This window comes from Arabidopsis lyrata (assembly GCF_000004255.2).
Source record: "Arabidopsis lyrata subsp. lyrata unplaced genomic scaffold ARALYscaffold_4, whole genome shotgun sequence".
Lineage (NCBI taxonomy): Eukaryota > Viridiplantae > Streptophyta > Magnoliopsida > Brassicales > Brassicaceae > Arabidopsis > Arabidopsis lyrata.
The window spans coordinates 14,252,434-14,272,100 of record NW_003302552.1 but is presented as its reverse complement, the minus strand read 5'-3'; the positions used below and the strand labels follow the sequence as shown (position 1 = coordinate 14,272,100).

Sequence of the window (19,667 nt, the reverse complement as noted above, 5' to 3'; positions counted from 1 at the left end):
GATACTTTCTATTATTTGTTTTGCTTTAGGTTGTTTATTCCTAATCTAGGAGCCCAAACTATGATGTGTGGTGTGAGTTGTTCGAGACTCATTGTTCCAGCTTTGGTGTCTCCGACTACCTCGATGGCTCCTCTAAGCCAACTCCTAACACAGAAAAGCAATAGAAAGAATACGACGGGCTCGTCAAGATGTGGATCTACGGCACCGTCACCGAACAACTCCTTGACACCATCCTCAAAGCCAAAGCATCTACTCGGAACATTTGGCTCTACTTTGAAAACATCTTCAGAGACAACAAAGAAGCTCAATCTCTCTAGTATGACACTGAACTTCGCACGCTCGAGATGGGTGACATGAACATTACATCCTACACCCACAAGTTGAAGTCTCTCTCCGATCTTGTCACCAACCTTGACTCTCCGGTTCCTGAACGAGCCTTGGTAACACACATGTTAAATGGACTCATAGACAAGTTTGATAACATCATCATTGTTATCCAGCATTAGTCGCCTTTCCCGTCATTCACAAAGGCCCGATCGATGCTTCTCATGGAGGAAAAAGGTCTCAGCAAATAAGTCAAACATGCACCTGCACACAACACTGGTGCCTCTTCTCTAAGCGTGCTCTACACGGAGAAGACAGATCAATACTGATCTTACTCTGGCAATGACGGTGGCTCAAATCACCATAATAGCAACAACTATGGACGGGTCACGGCAGAGGCAGAGGAGGATGGAACAACCGCGGACGTGGTCGCAACAACTACAACAACAACCAATGGCAGAATCAGCACGCTTCCTATCCGCTATGGTTCTACAATCAAGCTCTATGGTAGTTCCCATCCACATACGCTGCTCATTTACCTTACACACCACCATACCAACACCAAGCTCCTCCACATGCCATTTCCAGCCCACTGTACCAATCAAGCAACGGACTTCTCGGTCCAGCTTAGCCACGATCTCATGGAGAGGCACACATGGTTCACCTCGCCTCGTCGGCATCCTCATACGGTGGATCAAATGCCTACCTGCCATCAGCTCTCTCTCACGCATTCAGCACAATGAGCGTTCAAGACCCATCGGATCACACTTGGTACATGGACATGGGTGCAACAAATCACATTGCCAACAACCCAGGTAGACTACGTTCCCTTTTTAATAAGAGTAATTTATTTTCTGTACTTGTAGGAAATGGGTCTTCTGCTATCGTAACCAAAACTGACCAAACTATTATCCAATCCAAAACTCGTCCCCTCCAACTTAATAGTGTTCTGGTCTGCCCATCCATCATCAAAAACATGGTGTCGGTTAAAAGGTTTGTTATGGATAATATATGTACCGTTGAATTTGATCCATTTGGCTTTTCTATCAAGGATCTACAAATCCGGAACAATCTGCTCCGATGTGATAGTCTCGAACCGTTCTACATTGTCACGCCATCTCACGGTCAACCGCAAGTTCTCAGCACTATATCTACGTCCGATACAATATGGTATCGTCGGCTTGGTCATCCGGGGCTCTCTACTCTCAAGTCTTTATTTTCCGCTGGTGTTATTTCATGTAATAAGTCCGATTAGACAAAACTATGCCAAACTTGGCAAACATGTTCGTCTTCCTTTTTATGCATCGTCTTCTATTGTGACTTCACCTTTTGAAGTAATACATTCTAATTTATGGACTTCTCCAATTGAAAGCATCAGTGGCATTAAATATTACCTCATTTTTCTTGATGACTATAGTCACTTTATGTGGATTTATCCTCTCAGGCGCAAGACTGACGTTTTCAGCCGATACTTGCATTTTGCAGCCATGGTTCGTACATATTTCCATCGGGAAATTAGATCACTACAATGCGACAACGGTCGAGAATATGACAATCATCTATTTCATGATCAGTTTGCACTACCGGGGACTAAGTTCCGGTTCTCTTGTCCATACACATCCCAACAAAATGGTAAGGCCGAGCGTATGATATGCACCATCAACAATCTGGTCAGGAGACTCCCTTTTCAAGCTCAAATGCCGCCGGTTTATTGGGTCGAGGCACTTCACACCGCCACTCATCTCCTTAATATCCTACCCTCGGCTGGCGTAACCGGTCCAGTACGGCCATCTCCGGGTATTTGGCTCGTTGTGCTATCCGAATTTGCTTCCCATGACTCCGCATAAACTCGTGCCACGGTCAGCTCCTTGTGTGTTCTTAGGATACCCAACCGACCATAGGGGTTTTTGCTGCCTAGATTTACAATCCAACAAGATCATTCTCTCCCGCCATGTTACTTTTGACGAGAATGTTTTTCCATTTATAGCCAAACAAATAGCGCCTTCGCAACCTACACTGGTACCAGCCCCGGTTTTACCTGTACCAAAGCTCACGGGTCAACCACCGACACCAATTATTACCCAACTGGTTCCAACACCACCACCGGTTTCCTCTACCTCCACTCATCCGATGGTAACCCGTAGTAAAGCTGGTATCACAAAACCCAAAACCTGCATGTGCCTACACACCACCACCGCTATTTCACCCCTAAGAAAATCCCATTTACAAGCAGCAAAGGACCCATATTGGTCTCCTACAATGGGGGATGAATATAATGCTCTTATTAAAACGGGAACATGGTCACTAATACCACGTCCCAAGTCTACTAATGTGATTCGCTCTATGTTGTTTTTCAGGCACAAGTTCGATGCAACTGGAAAATTGGTGCATTACAAAGCTCGTCTAGTCGCTAATGGGAAGTCACAACAACTTGGTATTGATTGCGACGAAACTTTTAGTCCGGTTGTCAAACTAGCGACTATCCAGGCAGTACTTCATGTCGCAACAACCAAGAATTGGCCACTCCACCAATTAGACGTCAAGAATGCATTCTTCAATGGTAATATTGACGAGACGGTCTACATGCATCAGCCTCTCGGGTTTCAAGATAAGACAAAACCAGATCACGTGTGTCTTCTCCGGCGCTCTCTCTATGGTCTTAAACAGGCTCCCCAGGCCTGGAATGCTCGTTTTGCATCATTTGCACGTCGCGTAGGCTTCAAACAGAGTGTTATGGATGCCTCTCTTTTCATTCTCACACGAGGTAAAGACATTGCATACCTACTCCTCTATGTTGATGATATAGCAATCACGGCGTCTTCACCATCTCTTCTCAAGTCAATCATTTCGCCTCTTCATTCCGAGTTTGAAATTACCGATCTTGGTCCTCTACATCACTTCTTTGGTATCTCGGTAACACGCAACTCCAAGGGACTGTTTTTGCAACAACAAAACTACGCCGCTGACATTTTACACCGCGCCAACATGACGGACTGCAAGTCGTGCATCACACCTGCAGACACTAAACCCAAGCTTGAGGCCTCCGATAGCCCACCAGTTGAAGATCCTACATTGTATCGAAGTCTTGTTGGTGCCCTACAATACCTAACTTTCACGCGACCTGACATCGCATATGCAGTCCAGCAAGTGTGCCTCTTCATGCACGATCCTCGGGAAATACACTTCAATGCTTTAAAACGGATTCTTCGTTATGTTAAAGGAACAATCACGCAAGAACTTCAGCTATTTTCATCGTCACCTACATCTCTTATCGCGTACTCCGATGCGGACTGGGCCGGCTGCCCATCAACACGCTGCTCCACATCTGGCTTTTGTGTCTTCCTCGGTGACAACTTGATTTCGTGGTCGTCTAAGAGACAGAACACGGTGTCCCGTTCCAGTGCCGAAGCGGAGTATCGTGGCGTTGCCAATGCGGTGGCTGAGCTTACATGGCTACGTAATTTGTTCCTGGAGATGCATTGTCCAATCCCAAAGGCTTCACTAGTCTACTGTGACAATATTAGTGCTGTTTACATGTCCGTTAATCCAGTGCAGCATCAGCATACAAAGCACATTAAAATCGATATCCATTTTGTATGGAGAAAGTTGCTCTCGGTCAAGTAAGAGTTCTCCATGTTTCATCCTCTCACCAGTATGTCGATATCTTCACGAAAGGCCTACCGTCGTCTCTATTTTTAGATTTTCGGTCCAATCTGAGTGTTCAGGAACCTCCAGCTCCGACTGCGGGAGGGTGTTAGAGTAAATATAGGAGTATCTCTTATTTGTATATATCACATATCCCTCGGGATAGATTCTAGCTTATCGATTGTACACTATATATATGAGATCAATGGAATAGCCTAGCTTCCATCCCGGAGTTTACTTAGTTTACAATTATAATAAAATCATTGAATCAAACTACAATTTGATATCTTCTCGGTTGAAATGTTTGTACTTCTTGGACTTGTAGTCTATTCCTAAAATGGAATCTCGAACTCAACTTTGTCTTGAAATGAGTTTCATTCATTGTGCTTAATACATTGATTCAATATGATTCATGTATTTCTCAGCTGAAAAACACAGAACAGAATCCAATATTCTTTATCCCTAATCATATATTTAAGTTACTAAGCACCAATCTCCAAATTCTAATAGCACCAAACCAAATAATAAAAAGCGAACTTGAGAAAAAAAAAATACATAGCCAGAAACTATTAATCATCAAGAGCAATAAACTTAAGAGAAAGAGTCTTGACAAATCCTACATTAACCCCTTTACTCAAATCCAACAATTGCAGCAAACTCTCACAAGCAAATCCACCCCAACAAAAGCACTTGCTCCGATCATATATCACAACATTGCAGCAATCCCAAAGCCGATCATCGCGCACAAAACATAACATACATGAGAAGGTTTTTGTTGAACCATAAAGATGAAAGAGAGTTAAGTTGTTATGGCTTGAGATGGCAATTTCGGGTGGTTATGCTCTGCTTCATAAGTAACAATAAGCATTGCCGGATCTTCCAAACATCTCTCAACATGCTTCCTCGCTGGACAACCTCTCATGCTACTGCATTTGTAATATCCCCTACACAAAAAAAAATCCAACACAACACTTCTTTAAAAGACTAAACTTGTGTCATCTCTTTGCCATTTCTAGACTATTTTGTCTCTATGAATCTCAGCTCATCACACAACTCAAAAGCCTTAAATACTTTTAAAAGGATTGTTCTTTGCATGTGATCTCAGTCTTTTTTATCTCCACCAGGAGTTCTTAAAATAACAGAGAATGATCAAGAAGTGTATACCTAGGATAAGGAGAGCCTTTGATGGGTTTCTGACCATATTTTCGCCATGAATAATCATCAGGAGGAATATCTGCAACCTTGTTACTTATAGCCGGTACTCTGATCGATCTCCTAACCCGATGTTTCCTGTCAATTTCCCAATCAGATTAATTGTACCATCTTAGTTAAGAAAGGCTATGAAAACGAAACAAAAATATGCAGCTGACCTCTTCTTAGCGCAGTGGCATCGGCTAGAGCTCCCACATTTTAAGCCTCCATGTTCATCTCCTTTCAGGGGGCATTTCCTCTTAGAGTGTAGTGAATTCTGATCCGTTGAACTCCGAACCCCAACCAAATGAAACGAGTTCTTTCTTTCTATGTTAGCAACACTACCATCTATGCTAAGTGAAGAAACAAAGGACCTAGTAGACGACATGGTTGGAGTACAACTCGAGTTATCGAAACTCAAACTTATCCCACCATTGCATTTCCTAAGCATAATCTCAGCTTGATGTTTCTGCAGCTGCTGCTGCTGATGAAGATGGTGAGCTTGTAACCGTTCATGAAACGGCTGTTGCTGCTGCTGTTGTTGCTGTTGTTGTTGTACTGGAAACAAAGTAGGATAATTCGAAGAAGGCATTGTCTGCTGGTTAAGCTGAAGGAGAGGAGCTTTAGCATTTGAGTTTAAACTGAAAGAGCGAGTCCCTAAAGTGAGTGATGAATCTGAAGGTTGTCTCAAGCTCAATTCCTGGAAACCAGACCGGAGTACCGGTGTTTTCTGAGACGATGATGATGGAACTTCTGTTGTAGTTCTTTGTTGACAGGGATCAAGAAAGAGGCTTTGAGACAAATTAGTCTGAACTTTCTTAGCTCTTCTAAACCTAGCATGACCCACACTACTGCTTAACAAAGTCCCAACTCTCTTGAACCTAAACACAGCTTCTCTAGTTTCAGATACCAAATTCCTGTCAAACACAACACGATCTTGTTGTTGTGGTCTTTGTAAAAGATTAAGAACTCTATGACAACTCTCTACAGCTGCTCTGTTTGTTCCTTCTATCTCCTCCATCTCTTACACAACCCTAAGAACCCTAATTTTCCCCTGAAAAAAACAAAATTTTCACTCACAAGACTCAAGACCCAGATAGTCAAGTTTCAATCTTTACACAAACCCATCCCCAAAGAAGTTCCCTTTCTTAAGCTTGAAAGCTCTGAGTCTCTTATAAGAAGAAGATCAAGGTAAAAAAAGAGGAGGAATTGAGAGAGAGGGAATGAAGAAGAAGGAAAAGTAAGAGGGTTCCTTGGATGCTTGTAGAGCTAAAAAGAGGGTCAGTGTTAATGAGTTGTCAAACCCAAGATTCCTCCACCATCTTTAAAGGAGAGGTTCGAGAAAACGAAAGGTGTGAAAGAGAAGACTTTCTTGCACACACAGACACTCTCTCTTCTCTCTCTCTATAAGTTGGCTTCAGCAATCACTCAACCAAAAGAATACAAAAATTGAAAGCATCCTTATGAATTTCTTTTTTTTTACCCCAAAACAAAACAACACAGTGAAACAAATCATTTTATTAAAAAAAAAAAAGACAACTTTATTTTTGGAAAAGCAAAGAGAGGAAAAAAGGAGAGAGAGAAAAAAACGAAACCAGCGTCTGTCACAGATTCAGAGGTGGGTCCTACTCGAAGACTCGGGTCGTAATTATTATTTTTGCAATTTAGGTTTTTTTTCTTCTTACATATATAAAACAAATCTAATTTTCTGACAAGAAAAATAACTAATCAAATTTAGCATCATCATACTTAGGACATTTTGTTGACCTCTATTATCTAAAGATTTTTGCATATAATACCGTATTATTTTCTTTTAATTAAATAGATCTACGACTTGTTTCATCGTTGTTATCCACGAATTTAATCAAAGAGTGAAAGTTAATTTCCAAGTTTTTGATAAGTAACTTGACACAAAAGAAAGTTTTTGATTAAGTAAAAGAAAAAGTAGTATTAGCTTTTTTTTGGCAGTTTCTAACGGTTACTTAGTACACTTGAGTCTTGAGGTGTCTTTTTTCTTCTACGGATCAATGATGTGTTTTTGGTATTAAGTGTTGCTAAATGTAGAAAAATATCTACTAACAAACATTTTAACGATTTCACTACTAGATATTACTAAATTTGTACATGTTTTGAGTATTAGAACTTTTTTCTATCTATTAATCTAACATTTCAGCATCCATTAGTTATGAAATTCCAATTTGTTATTGTTGAATATAACTTTCATTTGTTACGCATAAATCAATTACAACATTATTTGTGCGTGTCTAGTTAATAAGGAATCTATCGAAAATCTGCTTTTAAAATTAAAGTAACGCATATCATCATTATTAAGCGACAAAAGAATTTACATATTACATGTAAGATAACTGATGATGGACGAATCATACGTTACTCTCTAAGAAACAGTAAGAAAGACATCGTTACGCCAACTAGTCAAGTGTGTCTGTTCTAGTAACGTATGTTTGGGGAACTAGCCCCGCCGAGTCTAATTCACGTGTACTTCTTGTGGTGGAAAATCGACTAATGGATTAAAGTATCGTTGTAGATTCAAATCTGGTTGAAATAAAACCTTATTAATACCTCACTATTGCTTTCTCTTATAGCTTCAATGTAACAGTTTCTAAATGTAAAAGTAGTCCATTTTCTGAATTAAAGTAACGCACATCATTATCAATAAGCGACAAAAGAATTTATATATTCATGTACAAGACATTTGGTGATGGAAGAATCGTACGTTACTTATGAAACGTGAAGAGGACATCGTTACGTCAACTAGTTAAGTATGCTTGTTCAAATAACGTATGTTAGGGGAACTAGCCGTGTCAAATCTAATTCACGTGTGCTTTTTTATGGAAGATCGACAAGTGGATAATTTATTCGTCCATAAAACAACATATACCTACAATATAAATCCAGTAGAAGTAAAACCTTATTAATACCTCAATATTGCTTTCTCTTGCAATCATATTGTAACCGTTGCTAAATGTAGAAAAATATCTACTAACAAACACCACAGTGATTCCAATACTAGATATTGGTAAACTGGTAATTTTTGAGTATCATAACATGTTTCCCATATATCAGTCTAACATTTAGCATCCAAAATTTGTTATGAAATTTTAATTATTCTTATTGGAGATAAATTTTATTTGTTAGGCATAAATCAATCACAACATGATATGTGCATGCTTAGTTAATAGGGTATCTATCGAAAATTCGCTTTCTGAATCAAGGTAACGCATATCATCATCATTAAGCGACAAATGAATTTACATATTTCACCATCATGTGCGAGACAGTCGGTGATAGATGAACATACATTACTTTGGAAACAGTATAAAAGACAATTACGCCAACTCGTCAAGTGCGCTTGTTCTAGTAACGTATGTTAGAAGAACTTGCCGCGTTGAATCTAATTCATGTGAGCTTTTTGTGGGAAATCGATAAATAAATAATTTAGTCGTCCATAAATAATGACCCAAGATTCAAACCTAATTGAAGTAAAGCCCTAGTAATACCTCATTATTGATTCCTCTTAAAATCTCATTACAACAGTTTCTAATTAGCACATTGTGCAAGTCAATTTGTGATGAATGAGTTATACTTTACTTTCGAGACAGTAAGAGAAACATTGTTACGTCAACTAGTCAATTACGTTTGTTCTAGTAACGTATATTAGGGTAACTAGCCGCGCAGAATCTAATTCACATATAATTTTTGTGGAAAATTGACAAATGGATAATTTATCTGCCCATAAAACAATGTCCCAAAATCCAAATCCAGTTAAAGTAAAACTCTATACATACCAAGTGATTTTAACTATTTTTGTGTGCAAATTTATTCATTTCCCAACAGAAGTATCTAGAAACAAATGCAAAAAGACAACCAAATTTCTGTTTTAAAAAATAAATAAGAAAATTCAGCTTTAATTTTGCATTGTGTATAAAAATTGTTAGAAAAAAAAGGTACACTTCCTGAATAAGTTTTTTTTTTTTTAGTTTTGTTCTTTTTACTTGTATCAATAATGCCTAAGTCATTCGATTCACAAAGATTCCGTGTACTTCTCCATTTAGTCCAAACAAGGAAACAAATGTTTATAGAAATGACAACATTATCCTATCATACATTCAAATGTCCAAAAAAGGACACAATCTCCTTAAAAACAGCCATTTTTGAATCTTCTTTGATAACAAACAAAGTGTCTGTCTCACACCATTTTTTCAAGATTATAATTAAATAAATATAAATTGCTAAGTTTCTTTCTACACAACACATTCCACTGCTCCTGCACTTTTCTTCTTCTTCAATGTATAATTCTTTAGTTGTTGCATTCAGGGAGCTTCCGAGAATAAACTAGCACCATTACAAATTCCTTTGCAGAGGATCCTATTGACGCAGCGACTCTTTGATGCTTAGAAGTTGTTTCCAACCATAGCTCTACTAAGCTGTGAAGCTGCAACGTTGGGATCACTGGTTCTCCCATACATTTTATCTCTACCTGTTTAAGAAAAAAAAAACATAATCGACTGAGCTTTTAATCCACTAGATCCTCAATTTCTTGTTGAAGTTAATATAGGCATTTCCAGGGTTCAAAGAATCAAGCCAATGGTTAGAAAAGTCCAGATCATATATGACTCGCGATACACAAGCAAAGGATCTTAGTTAACCAACAATTAAAGATCATATATGTCATATTTAGCTTTACGGACCGGTGAGACTTATTAAGCCATGATCATGCTATAGGTGTGGCTCGTGAGTCATAAAAATTTCAAGGTAATACCAACAGTTACGGACTTTTTATAGTCATCCCAGTAAGCACAAGATTGACTCGATCTACAGAACTACAATCTATGGAAACAGAAACGTAGTAACTTCATAAAAAAAGGTTGCTTACCTCAGCTTCACTCTTGAGATCAAGCTTCCTCATAAGGTACTTTTGGATAAACGAAACTGGAATATTTCCATCCCTACATATAATGAGAATTATGTGTGATGGGCCAAAAAAAGAAGAAGGCTTTATCAAGAAACGTATACCACATAAAACAAACATAACATGGAAACTCTGGGTAAAACAACTGCGAAATGGAATACAAAACCATAAACGCAATGAATCACAGTTGACATATAAAAACTTAGTGACAAGAAAACAGAGCCAAGCAAAAAGAGAAACTTACTTTATTCTCAAGTAGTTTGCTGGAATCTGAGGCAAGGATGCTTCTCCTTCCCTGAAACCAGTAAGGCCTTGTCAAGATACCAAGAGATAAAAACGAAAAGACAAAGAAAATCTTGGATTAAAACTCAGATACAGAACAAGAATCTCACTGATTATTTGACGCCACAAGTGAGAACCAAACATGACCATTTCTCCTCTCCTGTTTTAGGCTTGCTGCACCTGGTAATGGTGGAATTCTTGAATCCCCGAAATTGGATGACCTTTTGCGGCGAGTCCTACGCGTTCCTTTAAGTGTAGCAGTTTCTGATATTGTAGGATCACCATTATTGTTGATCTCTTCCTCAAGTTTACACTTTCTTTTATGATCCTTTGTTTTTGTTTTACTCCCCTGAACATCATTGTGAGATGCATTTCCATGCTCAGATTTTGGATCCTTTGTTCCGTTTGCCACATCCACAAGGAAATTTAGAGGTTTCCAAAGATGTAATTTGGAATCCCATGGTTCATCAACATCCTTGTTTCTTCGATTAGAGAGGGACTGGTTAGGCTCTGCATATGAAGACTGCAAAAAAACAATTAATAAATAAATAAATGTATGGAACTATATGGAGATCATAATCAGTCATAACATTGTGTTTGGACTTGGTAAAGAGAGAAAATAAAAACATAAAGGTAAAGAGAGAACTGCGTTAATCACCTTCTTTACCTGCCTTTTATTCTGAGTAAACTTTTTAACTGTTTCAGGTGAGCTTGCGCTCTCTATATGATCATCTCCAAATTCTTCTTCCTTCTTCACTGTTCTCTTAGTGAATGAGCCACTACCTCTTACATCTTTTCTCGTAGCAGCTTTTGTTCTTTTTCCTGTTGTACCAGCTTGTGCTGAAACCCTAGGTGTGCTTACCACCAAAGACGAGATAGACCTCTCCTTCCTCCTTGCAGGTAATGTGATGGAGGACACAACTTCAGGCGCTCTCTCTCTCTTTCGTTTTAGAGGAAATAATTTGGCTCTCAAATCTTGCAAAATGTGGTCAGGCCTAAAATACATACATAAGAGTGGTTTCTTAGAAAAAGAATAAATTCGCCACCAACAAAGCTCTTATTGGTGACCAGCTAGTAAGAGAGAGTATAGTTCTAACAAAAATTGTTGGTGTCAGCAAAAAAGTATTACACTATCCAACACATAAGTGATTCTGAATCAAATGACTTTTCTTGATTAACTTCACATTATGCCACAAAAATTATGGAAAAACCTTTCACATGTGGCACATCTCAGCATAATCATGTACAACTCTTCAGCATTATGTAAAAAAAATTCGTTTCATCAACAGTAAGAGCCAAAAGGCTTCAAACAGTCTATGGTACAAATATAATATTGATAGAAGGAATCACTGCTAAAACAAGACCAAAGAGAAAATTGTGTAAGAAATAGAAGAGAAGAAGACTACCTTAGTTTCTCCAGTGGGGTACCCCCGAGGTCAATATCGCATACTGGACAGCACTCTATCTCATCCTCTGTGATTTTCTCATATATGCATTTTCTACAAACTGCATAAAAGTGATATAAGAACTTGTCTCATTTCAATATATAGTAACTATCAAGTAAGAACAAAATCTCTTGTAACAAATGCGACCAAATTACATAAAAACAAACTCAGATAAAAATGTTTAACTAAAAAATGAATAGCATAATGTTTGAGGTTCAATGCAAGCTGGCTCGCTGCCAAGTTTGAAATTTATTAGATACAATTTTAGATTCTCGGACTCCTTCCACCACATCCATTGTAGCAAGGGCAATTGTCATGGCAGAAGCTTGTAGACAAGTGGTTCATTAGCATCATCCAGTTTGGTTTTTAAATCATGTTCATCTATAGCTAACAACCTAAGCAAAAGAGATGGCATCACAAAATTGATGGGGATACTGCATGCATCCCCAGAAACAAAACCGTGAAGAAACGAGAACACCTAATTTTGGCACTGCAGTAACTCAAAAAGGGATTCTACACTATGCAGGGCGTTCTGAAGATTAAAGAATTGAGAAAAGGCTGGTAAATTCATTAACTTCCGATGTTAAAAGGAAGATGCTAATTGTGCAATTTAACCACACTGCTAGCATTTAACTTTCATAAATCAGATGATATGAGCACATCAATCAGATTTACCTAACAAGTGTAAATTAGTCAAGCTCTACTATTACAGAATGACATCTGCATATATTTCTTTGACCGGTTTGGCCATCAGAGTAAACACGGTAAATTTCTCCGCAAACAGTAACAAAGAGCTGGTTGTGTAGAGTTTGGATTTGTAGATCGATTTAGTCTCCAAAAGGAATATAATTTAAGATTTAAATGAAACACAGAGTGCAGTAAATAGTTCTACATGCAGGAAGATCACTAATACTCTGTCCAAACAGAAAATTATCTAAACTGTCTTGATTGTATAATATCCCAGAGAAGAAAGAGGCTGATAAACGGTACTTAAGACAAATATCAACAGACATTAAACCAATAAGAGCAGATTAAATCACATATTACTTGAACTTTCTAATACAAAACTTACAAGTTGGATATAACAAAGCAGCTGAATCTAACAAACAACATGCAGCCACATTACATGATTTAACCGAAACCAAATTCAAGAAGAAGCCTAATTTGGACGGCATGAGTTTGACCACATACCATCTTTGACGAAGAAAACACTCTCAAATTTGCCTATACAGAGGAACAAATGAAGATTCTTGCAGTTTAAAACAAATTCTGGTCAACAAGAACTTTTAGTCCAAACAAAACTATTCATTGACCCGAGTTTCATCTAATCGACTGATACAGAGGAGATTATAAGTGGCATACGAGACTAACAACAAGAATCATACAAAGATTCAATACATAACAGCAATCTCAATCAACATGAAGCAAAAAAAAAAAAAAAAAAAAATACAACAGAGAATCAATCAAAGAACGATAAAGACGAGAAATTGCGAATAGCAGAGGAAATTGGAGGAAAAGCGAATCGAAACGTAAATCGAAAAGGGGAAAGAAGAACTAACACGTGTGAAGACACTCAGAAATGGTAGTGGCGTCACGGAGGAGTTTCTCACAGAGAGAGCAAGTCATGCATGCCACCACCGTTTCTCTCTTCACTTTAGCCACCATGTCTCCTTCCATTGCTCTCTTAACGACTCTTTTAAAGCCTTAAAGTCTGTTGAGTCGATGAATCGCACGTACTATCCCCAAAACTGCATGTAGAAGAAAAACGACGACCCACAAGAAAAAGAACCCAGATTTACGTTCACAACAACTCTCGTGGGTGATACCTACATTCAAATCCAAATCCGATAGAGACTCGAGACTGAATTTAGCCGAAAAGGGTCGAGGAAAAGCGGAGTTAAAGAAGTCTCAATCGGAAGAAAGAGAGTGATGAAGAAGAGTCGACGGAGAGAAGAGGGTGAGGAAGAGAGAATCTGGGGATGAGAGAAGGATAAAAATGGAGATAGATTCGGTGGATTAGGGTGAGTATCAAACTGAGGAGGAGACGATCTGAATCGAGGAAGAAGAAGAAGAAGAAGAAGAAGAAGAAGGTGAGGATTGAAGAAGGGTCTCTCAATAAAGAGAGGGTCTTCGTGTTGAAGAGAAGAATGAAGAGAAACGATACCGTAAAGAGTAAAAGACGTTTCTTCTTTTTCTCTCTTTTTTATTTTTATTTTTTTTCCAATTGTGTAAATGGGCTTTTCCGAGGTGAAACAATGCTGATGGGCTTTTTCTTTTTTCTTGTTTTTTACTTGAGTTTGTGCGGTTTTACTCTCTTTTTTAAACCTTTTACTTCTTTTTTTTTGTTTTTTTTACAATTTGACATCATTAGGGAAATACTTGGAAGTGTAACTAGAGAAAAAGTGAATCAAGTAATTAACAAATTAAAAAAAATGAAGAATAAACAATGAAGAGGAGGAATCAATTACACTTGACAGAGTATTTGGTTCTCAATGATGAATTTGTAATTTAAAAATATATATATGTATATACAAAAAGTTTACAAGAAATAGCATCAAAATGATCAGAAACAATCATAAATATTATTACTGTTAATAAAAAAATAAAACGCTTTAGATGAATGATTATTCAATGATTTTTCCATTAATGAATTCTAATAAATAATGTTTTTTCAAGTAACTTTTTTCTAAATACTTGTCAATTATATCATGTCAAGATACGTGGATGTCTAATTTATAATGTGGATGTCAAATTCATAATGGATATTTTGAAGATTAATCTCTCACCTATCTTGTTTTCTAAGAAGTTCTGAAAATAGCATAAGTTGGTAGGTCGCATACTTCCCGCAAGAACACACAATTTTTATGGAAGATCGACAAGTATATAATTCATTCGTCCATAAAACAAAATTCAAAAATTCAAACCTAGTTGAAGTAAAACCTTATTAATACCTCAATATTGCTTCATTTTGCAATTATAGTGTAACACTTGCTAAATGTATAAAAACATCTACTAACAATCACTACACCGATTTGAATACTATATATTGATAAATTGGTAAATCTTTTTTAGTATTATAACTTTCCTATGTATCAATCTAACATTTTAGCATCCAAAATTAGTTATGAAATTTTAATTATTCTTGTTGGAGATAAATTTTTTTTGTTAGGGATAAATGAATCACAACATACATAATATGTGCATGTTTAGTTAATTGGATATCCATCGAGAAGTCGCATTCTGAATTAAAGTAATACACATTATCATTAAGCGACAAAAGAATTTACACATTTCGCCATCATATACAAGACGAATCGTACATTACTTTCAAAACAGCAAAAAAGACGTTTTTACGCCACAGAGACCAAACAAATATAAACTCATCCATGGAAAAACAGTTACAATTTCCAAATTCGACATCAAATATTCATGTTGTTCCTCCAAAGTACAAAGGTGTGAAATTCATCAAGTACGCTTGTTTTAGTAACGTATGGTAGAAGAATTAGCCGTGTTGAATTTATTTTTGTGAAAAATCGACAAATAGATAATTTATTTGTCCGTAAAACAATAACCCAAAAAATGTTGTAAATAACATTCAACACCACAGAGACCAAACAAATATAAACTCATCCCCAGAAAAACAGTTTCAATTTCCAAATTCGACATCAAATATTCATGTTGTTCCTCCAAAGTACAAAGGTGTGAATTTCCCACTCTTGAAAATCACACTCTAGCCACGTGTCAGAACATCAATCGTGGCTTGGGAGAATTTCCACTAAGCCAATCAAAAGAAGACAAATCTTAGTAACTTTGCTTGCACATGTACACCGCGCCGCACTAGATCCTTATCGCCTCCAGGTCGCAACATTTGATATCTCAACATTGATCCTCTCCGTATAAAAATAAAATGAATAAAATTGATTTTTATTTTCTGAATTAAGTGGAAAAAAAAAGAGCAGAAGTCTCTAAACATGCACGAGGAAGCTCTGAATCTCCCAGATATGAAATCGTAGAAACAGACTCTCTCGCATTTATCGAATCCAAATCTGGAAATTGGAAATTGGAATCCCTAATCTGTTCATCGTTTTCTTCAATTGCTTGTTGAAGAAGCAGTGAATCTCCGAGATCTGTGTTCTTCCCTCTGGGAATGTGCTTCTTCTTCTTCGTGGAGAACGATTAAAGCGAAACGGGAGATAAATATATGAAGCGTTCTCTGACTCTGAGAAGTGACGCACATTGATGAATCAAGTTCGTCGTTGGCAGAGGATTTTGATCCTCTCGCTGCTATTGTTATCTGTGTTAGCTCCGATTGTTTTCGTTTCGAATCGGCTCAAGAGTATTACTTCCGTCGGTGAGCTTCTTCTTATTCGGTTTCTTCAATTCAATGTCTATTTTAGTGTTGCAGTTGTTAGATTGATGGATATGGCCTTAATATAGTGGAACATCATGTGTAGAGTTACTTGATTGCGTTAATTAGATCTCTGGAATTCGCTATTGGCTTTGCCTTTGTTTGATGTAGGCTCAGCTTTTGATTTTGAATTTGTTTACTGATTGTTTTTTGGCAGATAGAGGAGAATTCATTGAAGAATTATCAGACATTGTACGTATTTCCTGACCTATTAGATCCCTGTTTTATTCTGTTCTAATCCTCACCAGGAACTCTTCAGTATTGCTGTTTGATTGTGCCATGATTATATATCGTAGCTTTGCTTATTATCCGATTCATTTTCTCAAGAAATGAATAACTGAGATGCTGCTACCTTTATTCTGCAGACATATAAGACCGATGATCTTGGACTTACTGCTATTGAACAGGTTCTGTTCGTTGCCACTCATCTCCATAAACCTTGTTTAAGCATTCATTTTGTTGAAGTTGGGTTGCTTTGTAATTCAGGACGAAGAAGGCTTGAAGGAGCCTAAACGGATTCTGCAGGATCGAGATTTTAATTCTGTGGTTTCATCAAATTCCTCTGATAAAAGTAATGATACTGTGCAGTCTAATGAGGGAGACAAAACAACCTTTCTCTCAGAAGTTGATGGGGGTAATATATATCGGATCTTGTGTTATTTTAATTTGTTGTCATTATTGTGGAAGCTTTCTTATCTGTAGATACCATGTATGTCAGGAAATAATCACAAACCAAAGGAGGAAGAAGCAGTAGTTTCACAGAAAACCACAGTAAGCTCGAATGCGGAGGTGCGTAGTTTAATCCAATTGATTTTGAAGATAATAACGAACTTGATTAGGGATTAGGTTTTGAAGCAATTGACAATGAGAATTCTAGTATCTTATTATCAAATCACAGGACACTTTCTCCCATGGGCTTTGCCAACACTTATGTATAGGAAACTGAATTTAGACTTTGCATCGAGATAGTCAGTCAGATCATATGCTTTAGTTTTGCAATGTCTGTTCGTTTTCCTGTCTCAGGTTAATCTTTCAGCAAGAGATATTCAACTTAATCATAAAACGGAATTCCGACCCCCTTCAGGTAAGAGTGAAAAGAATACAAGGGTTCAGCTTGAAAGAGCAACAGATGAGAGGATAAAGGAGATCAGAGACAAAATTATCCAAGCGAAAGCCTATCTGAACTTGGCCCTACCTGGGAATAACTCCCAAATCGTAAAGGAATTGAGAGTTCGAACGAAAGAGCTGGAACGAGCTGTCGGTGATGCTACTAAGGATAAATATTTGCCAAAGAGGTAAGCACAGCTGATTGATTCAAATGGATTCCTGTTCTATCCTGTAAAAAGCTTTGGCATTTAATTATGAAGCTAAATCTTAATGAATATTGTGTTAATTTAGAAGAGTCATACATAAATGTTTTGTTTCTTTTCAGCACTCCTAACAGATTGAAGGCCATGGAAATTGCGTTATACAAGGTCAGTCGTGCCTTTCACAACTGCCCTGCCATTGCTACCAAACTCCAAGTCATGACTTATAAAACCGAAGAACAAGCTCGGGCGCAAAAGAAGCAAGCAGCATATTTAATGCAGCTTGCAGCAAGGACTACCCCAAAAGGGCTTCATTGTCTCTCAATGCGGTTGACAACAGAATACTTTACCCTGGATCACGAAAAAAGGCAGCTTTTGCAACAAAGTTATAATGATCCTGATCTCTACCATTACGTAGTCTTCTCTGACAATGTTTTGGCCTGTTCGGTTGTTGTTAACTCTACAATCTCCTCATCAAAGGTAAATGCTTCACCTTTGTTCTCTTTCTTTCAACATTTTGTGGTTCATTCCTTTATACGCCTTAATTTGATATCTGGACAAATGCTTTAGCCTTTAGGCTTCTATTGTGGTTAGTACCATGGGATTTTGTCTGGTTATGAAACTAGGAAAAGGAAGTTACATTTTGTGTGATTTTTTCATTGAACAACTACGGTTTTTTTTATTAACTACGTCCTTTTTTTATTACTGTTGACATACTTTCTGTTGTTTTATGTTTTCATGATTCAAAATTTATGACTCTTATTACTCAAGTATCATTTTAAATCATGTTGTAAGCATCTTACACTTGTTAATGCAAGAGCCAATTTCTGATCAAAACTTTTGGTTTGTTTATAATGCTTGGAAGAGAATATTTCCAAATCTCTGCTGAAGCCACATGTCTTTTAACAAATGATATTACTGCTTGCAGGAACCGCAAAAAATAGTATTCCATGTGGTGACTGATTCACTCAATTACCCAGCAATCTCAATGTGGTTTTTATTAAACCCATGTGGCAGAGCTTCAATCCAAATCCTAAACATTGATGATATGAATGTCCTGCCTTTGGACCATGCTGAATTGCTGATGAAGCAAAATTCAAGTGACCCAAGAATCATTTCAGCGCTCAACCATGCACGCTTCTATCTCCCAGATATCTTCCCAGGTCTAAACAAGATCGTACTCTTCGACCATGATGTAGTAGTTCAAAGAGATCTAAGTAGACTGTGGAGCCTAAATATGACGGGGAAAGTTGTTGGAGCTGTAGAGACGTGTCTTGAAGGTGAACCGTCATATCGTTCGATGGACACATTCATTAACTTTTCAAATCCATGGGTTGCTCAGAAATTTGATCCCAAGGCTTGCACTTGGGCATTCGGGATGAATCTATTTGATCTCCAAGAATGGAGAAGACAGGAGTTGACTTCTGTATACCAGAAATACTTGGACCTGGTACAACATTTTATCCTCTTTTAGTTCTCTGCATCAAGCAAGATTCACACTGTTACCTTGATGAGTTCTGAGTTTATATAGAAGAAAAATGGTTATGTCCATCAATAGAACTAGCACATCTTACTTATTTGTGTGTTGTGAAATTGTTTTTGTTGCAGGGAGTCAAAAGACGTATGTGGAAAGCAGGGGGCTTGCCAATAGGTTGGTTGACTTTCTTCGGGAAAACGTTACCATTGGAAAAGAGATTGAATGTGGGTGGGTTAGGTCACGAATCAGGAGTCAGGGCAAGCGACATTGAACAAGCGGTGGTTATACACTACGATGGGATCATGAAGCCGTGGCTGGACATCGGTATAGACAAGTACAAGCGCTACTGGAACATACATGTACCTTACCATCACCCTTACTTACAACGATGCAACATTCACGATTGATTTTTTAAACAAGTTACCACAAAACTTAGATTCAATTCGATTCTTTTCTTCTTTCCAAATGTTATCATTAGCTTCATTCTTTAACGATTTCTTGTGTAAATTTTTGTTCTTTTTGATACAACACACAAAAATTCCTCAGAACATAATATCAGATTTAGTTCACAGCAACATATATAGTGTTGTTCGTTGGTTGTTATATGTGCAATCTGGATGCAGTTTATCATACTAAACCAGTAGAGAAGAGAGAAAAA

General features: G+C 37.6%; 3 protein-coding genes across 4 annotated transcripts; 1 reads left to right on the top strand and 2 right to left on the bottom strand.

Moving 5' to 3' along the window:
• Nucleotides 1–4,364: 4,364 nt before the first annotated feature.
• On the bottom strand, nucleotides 4,365–6,573 carry LOC9315337 (probable WRKY transcription factor 21). Its single transcript, XM_002879224.2, has 3 exons — nucleotides 5,340–6,573; nucleotides 5,134–5,259; nucleotides 4,365–4,913 (listed from the first exon to the last, which is right to left on the bottom strand). Exons 1-3 carry the CDS (start codon nucleotides 6,179–6,181, stop codon nucleotides 4,769–4,771), a joined length of 1,113 nt encoding a protein of 370 aa, XP_002879270.1. The 5' UTR covers nucleotides 6,182–6,573; the 3' UTR covers nucleotides 4,365–4,768.
• A 2,628-nt stretch (nucleotides 6,574–9,201) lies between these two features.
• Nucleotides 9,202–14,041, bottom strand: LOC9317188 (E3 ubiquitin protein ligase DRIP2). Of its 2 annotated transcripts, none has more exons than XM_002879223.2 (7): nucleotides 13,377–14,041; nucleotides 11,779–11,878; nucleotides 11,040–11,367; nucleotides 10,483–10,895; nucleotides 10,335–10,385; nucleotides 10,055–10,127; nucleotides 9,202–9,658 (listed from the first exon to the last, which is right to left on the bottom strand). In XM_002879223.2, exons 1-7 carry the CDS (start codon nucleotides 13,492–13,494, stop codon nucleotides 9,479–9,481), a joined length of 1,263 nt encoding a protein of 420 aa, XP_002879269.1. In that variant the 5' UTR covers nucleotides 13,495–14,041; the 3' UTR covers nucleotides 9,202–9,478. The 2 variants fall into 2 exon arrangements, with proteins under 2 accessions (XP_002879269.1, XP_020885041.1); XM_021029382.1 differs by having other exon boundaries at nucleotides 11,031–11,367; nucleotides 13,377–14,015.
• Nucleotides 14,042–15,729: 1,688 nt separating this feature from the next.
• Nucleotides 15,730–19,584, top strand: LOC9317187 (probable galacturonosyltransferase 5). The gene is made up of 9 exons (XM_002881074.2): nucleotides 15,730–16,168; nucleotides 16,383–16,417; nucleotides 16,591–16,632; nucleotides 16,712–16,859; nucleotides 16,944–17,014; nucleotides 17,249–17,520; nucleotides 17,658–18,012; nucleotides 18,461–18,982; nucleotides 19,141–19,584. The coding sequence occupies exons 1-9, from the start codon at nucleotides 16,057–16,059 to the stop codon at nucleotides 19,414–19,416; spliced, it is 1,833 nt and encodes a 610-aa protein (XP_002881120.1). The 5' UTR covers nucleotides 15,730–16,056; the 3' UTR covers nucleotides 19,417–19,584.
• Nucleotides 19,585–19,667: the final 83 nt, after the last annotated feature.

What these genes read in the sequence shown, in the direction of transcription:
- LOC9315337 (XM_002879224.2), bottom strand. Translation starts at nt 6,181, where the DNA reads ATGGAGGAGATAGAAGGAACAAACAGAGCAGCTGTAGAGAGTTGTCAT. An exon ending in TGCCACTGCGCTAAGAAGAG is followed by an intron (nt 5,260 to 5,339) that starts GTCAGCTGCATA and finishes GGAAATTGACAG; the next exon opens with GAAACATCGGGTTAGGAGAT. An exon ending in AAAGGCTCTCCTTATCCTAG is followed by an intron (nt 4,914 to 5,133) that starts GTATACACTTCT and finishes TTTTTTGTGTAG; the next exon opens with GGGATATTACAAATGCAGTA.
- LOC9317188 (XM_021029382.1), bottom strand. Translation starts at nt 13,494, where the DNA reads ATGGAAGGAGACATGGTGGCTAAAGTGAAGAGAGAAACGGTGGTGGCA. An exon ending in TTCTGAGTGTCTTCACACGT is followed by an intron (nt 11,879 to 13,376) that starts GTTAGTTCTTCT and finishes ACTTTTATGCAG; the next exon opens with TTTGTAGAAAATGCATATAT. An exon ending in ATCTCAAGAGTGAAGCTGAG is followed by an intron (nt 9,659 to 10,054) that starts GTAAGCAACCTT and finishes TTTCTTAAACAG; the next exon opens with GTAGAGATAAAATGTATGGG.
- LOC9317187 (XM_002881074.2), top strand. Translation starts at nt 16,057, where the DNA reads ATGAATCAAGTTCGTCGTTGGCAGAGGATTTTGATCCTCTCGCTGCTA. An exon ending in TTGAAGAATTATCAGACATT is followed by an intron (nt 16,418 to 16,590) that starts GTACGTATTTCC and finishes TTTATTCTGCAG; the next exon opens with ACATATAAGACCGATGATCT. An exon ending in CTACAATCTCCTCATCAAAG is followed by an intron (nt 18,013 to 18,460) that starts GTAAATGCTTCA and finishes TACTGCTTGCAG; the next exon opens with GAACCGCAAAAAATAGTATT.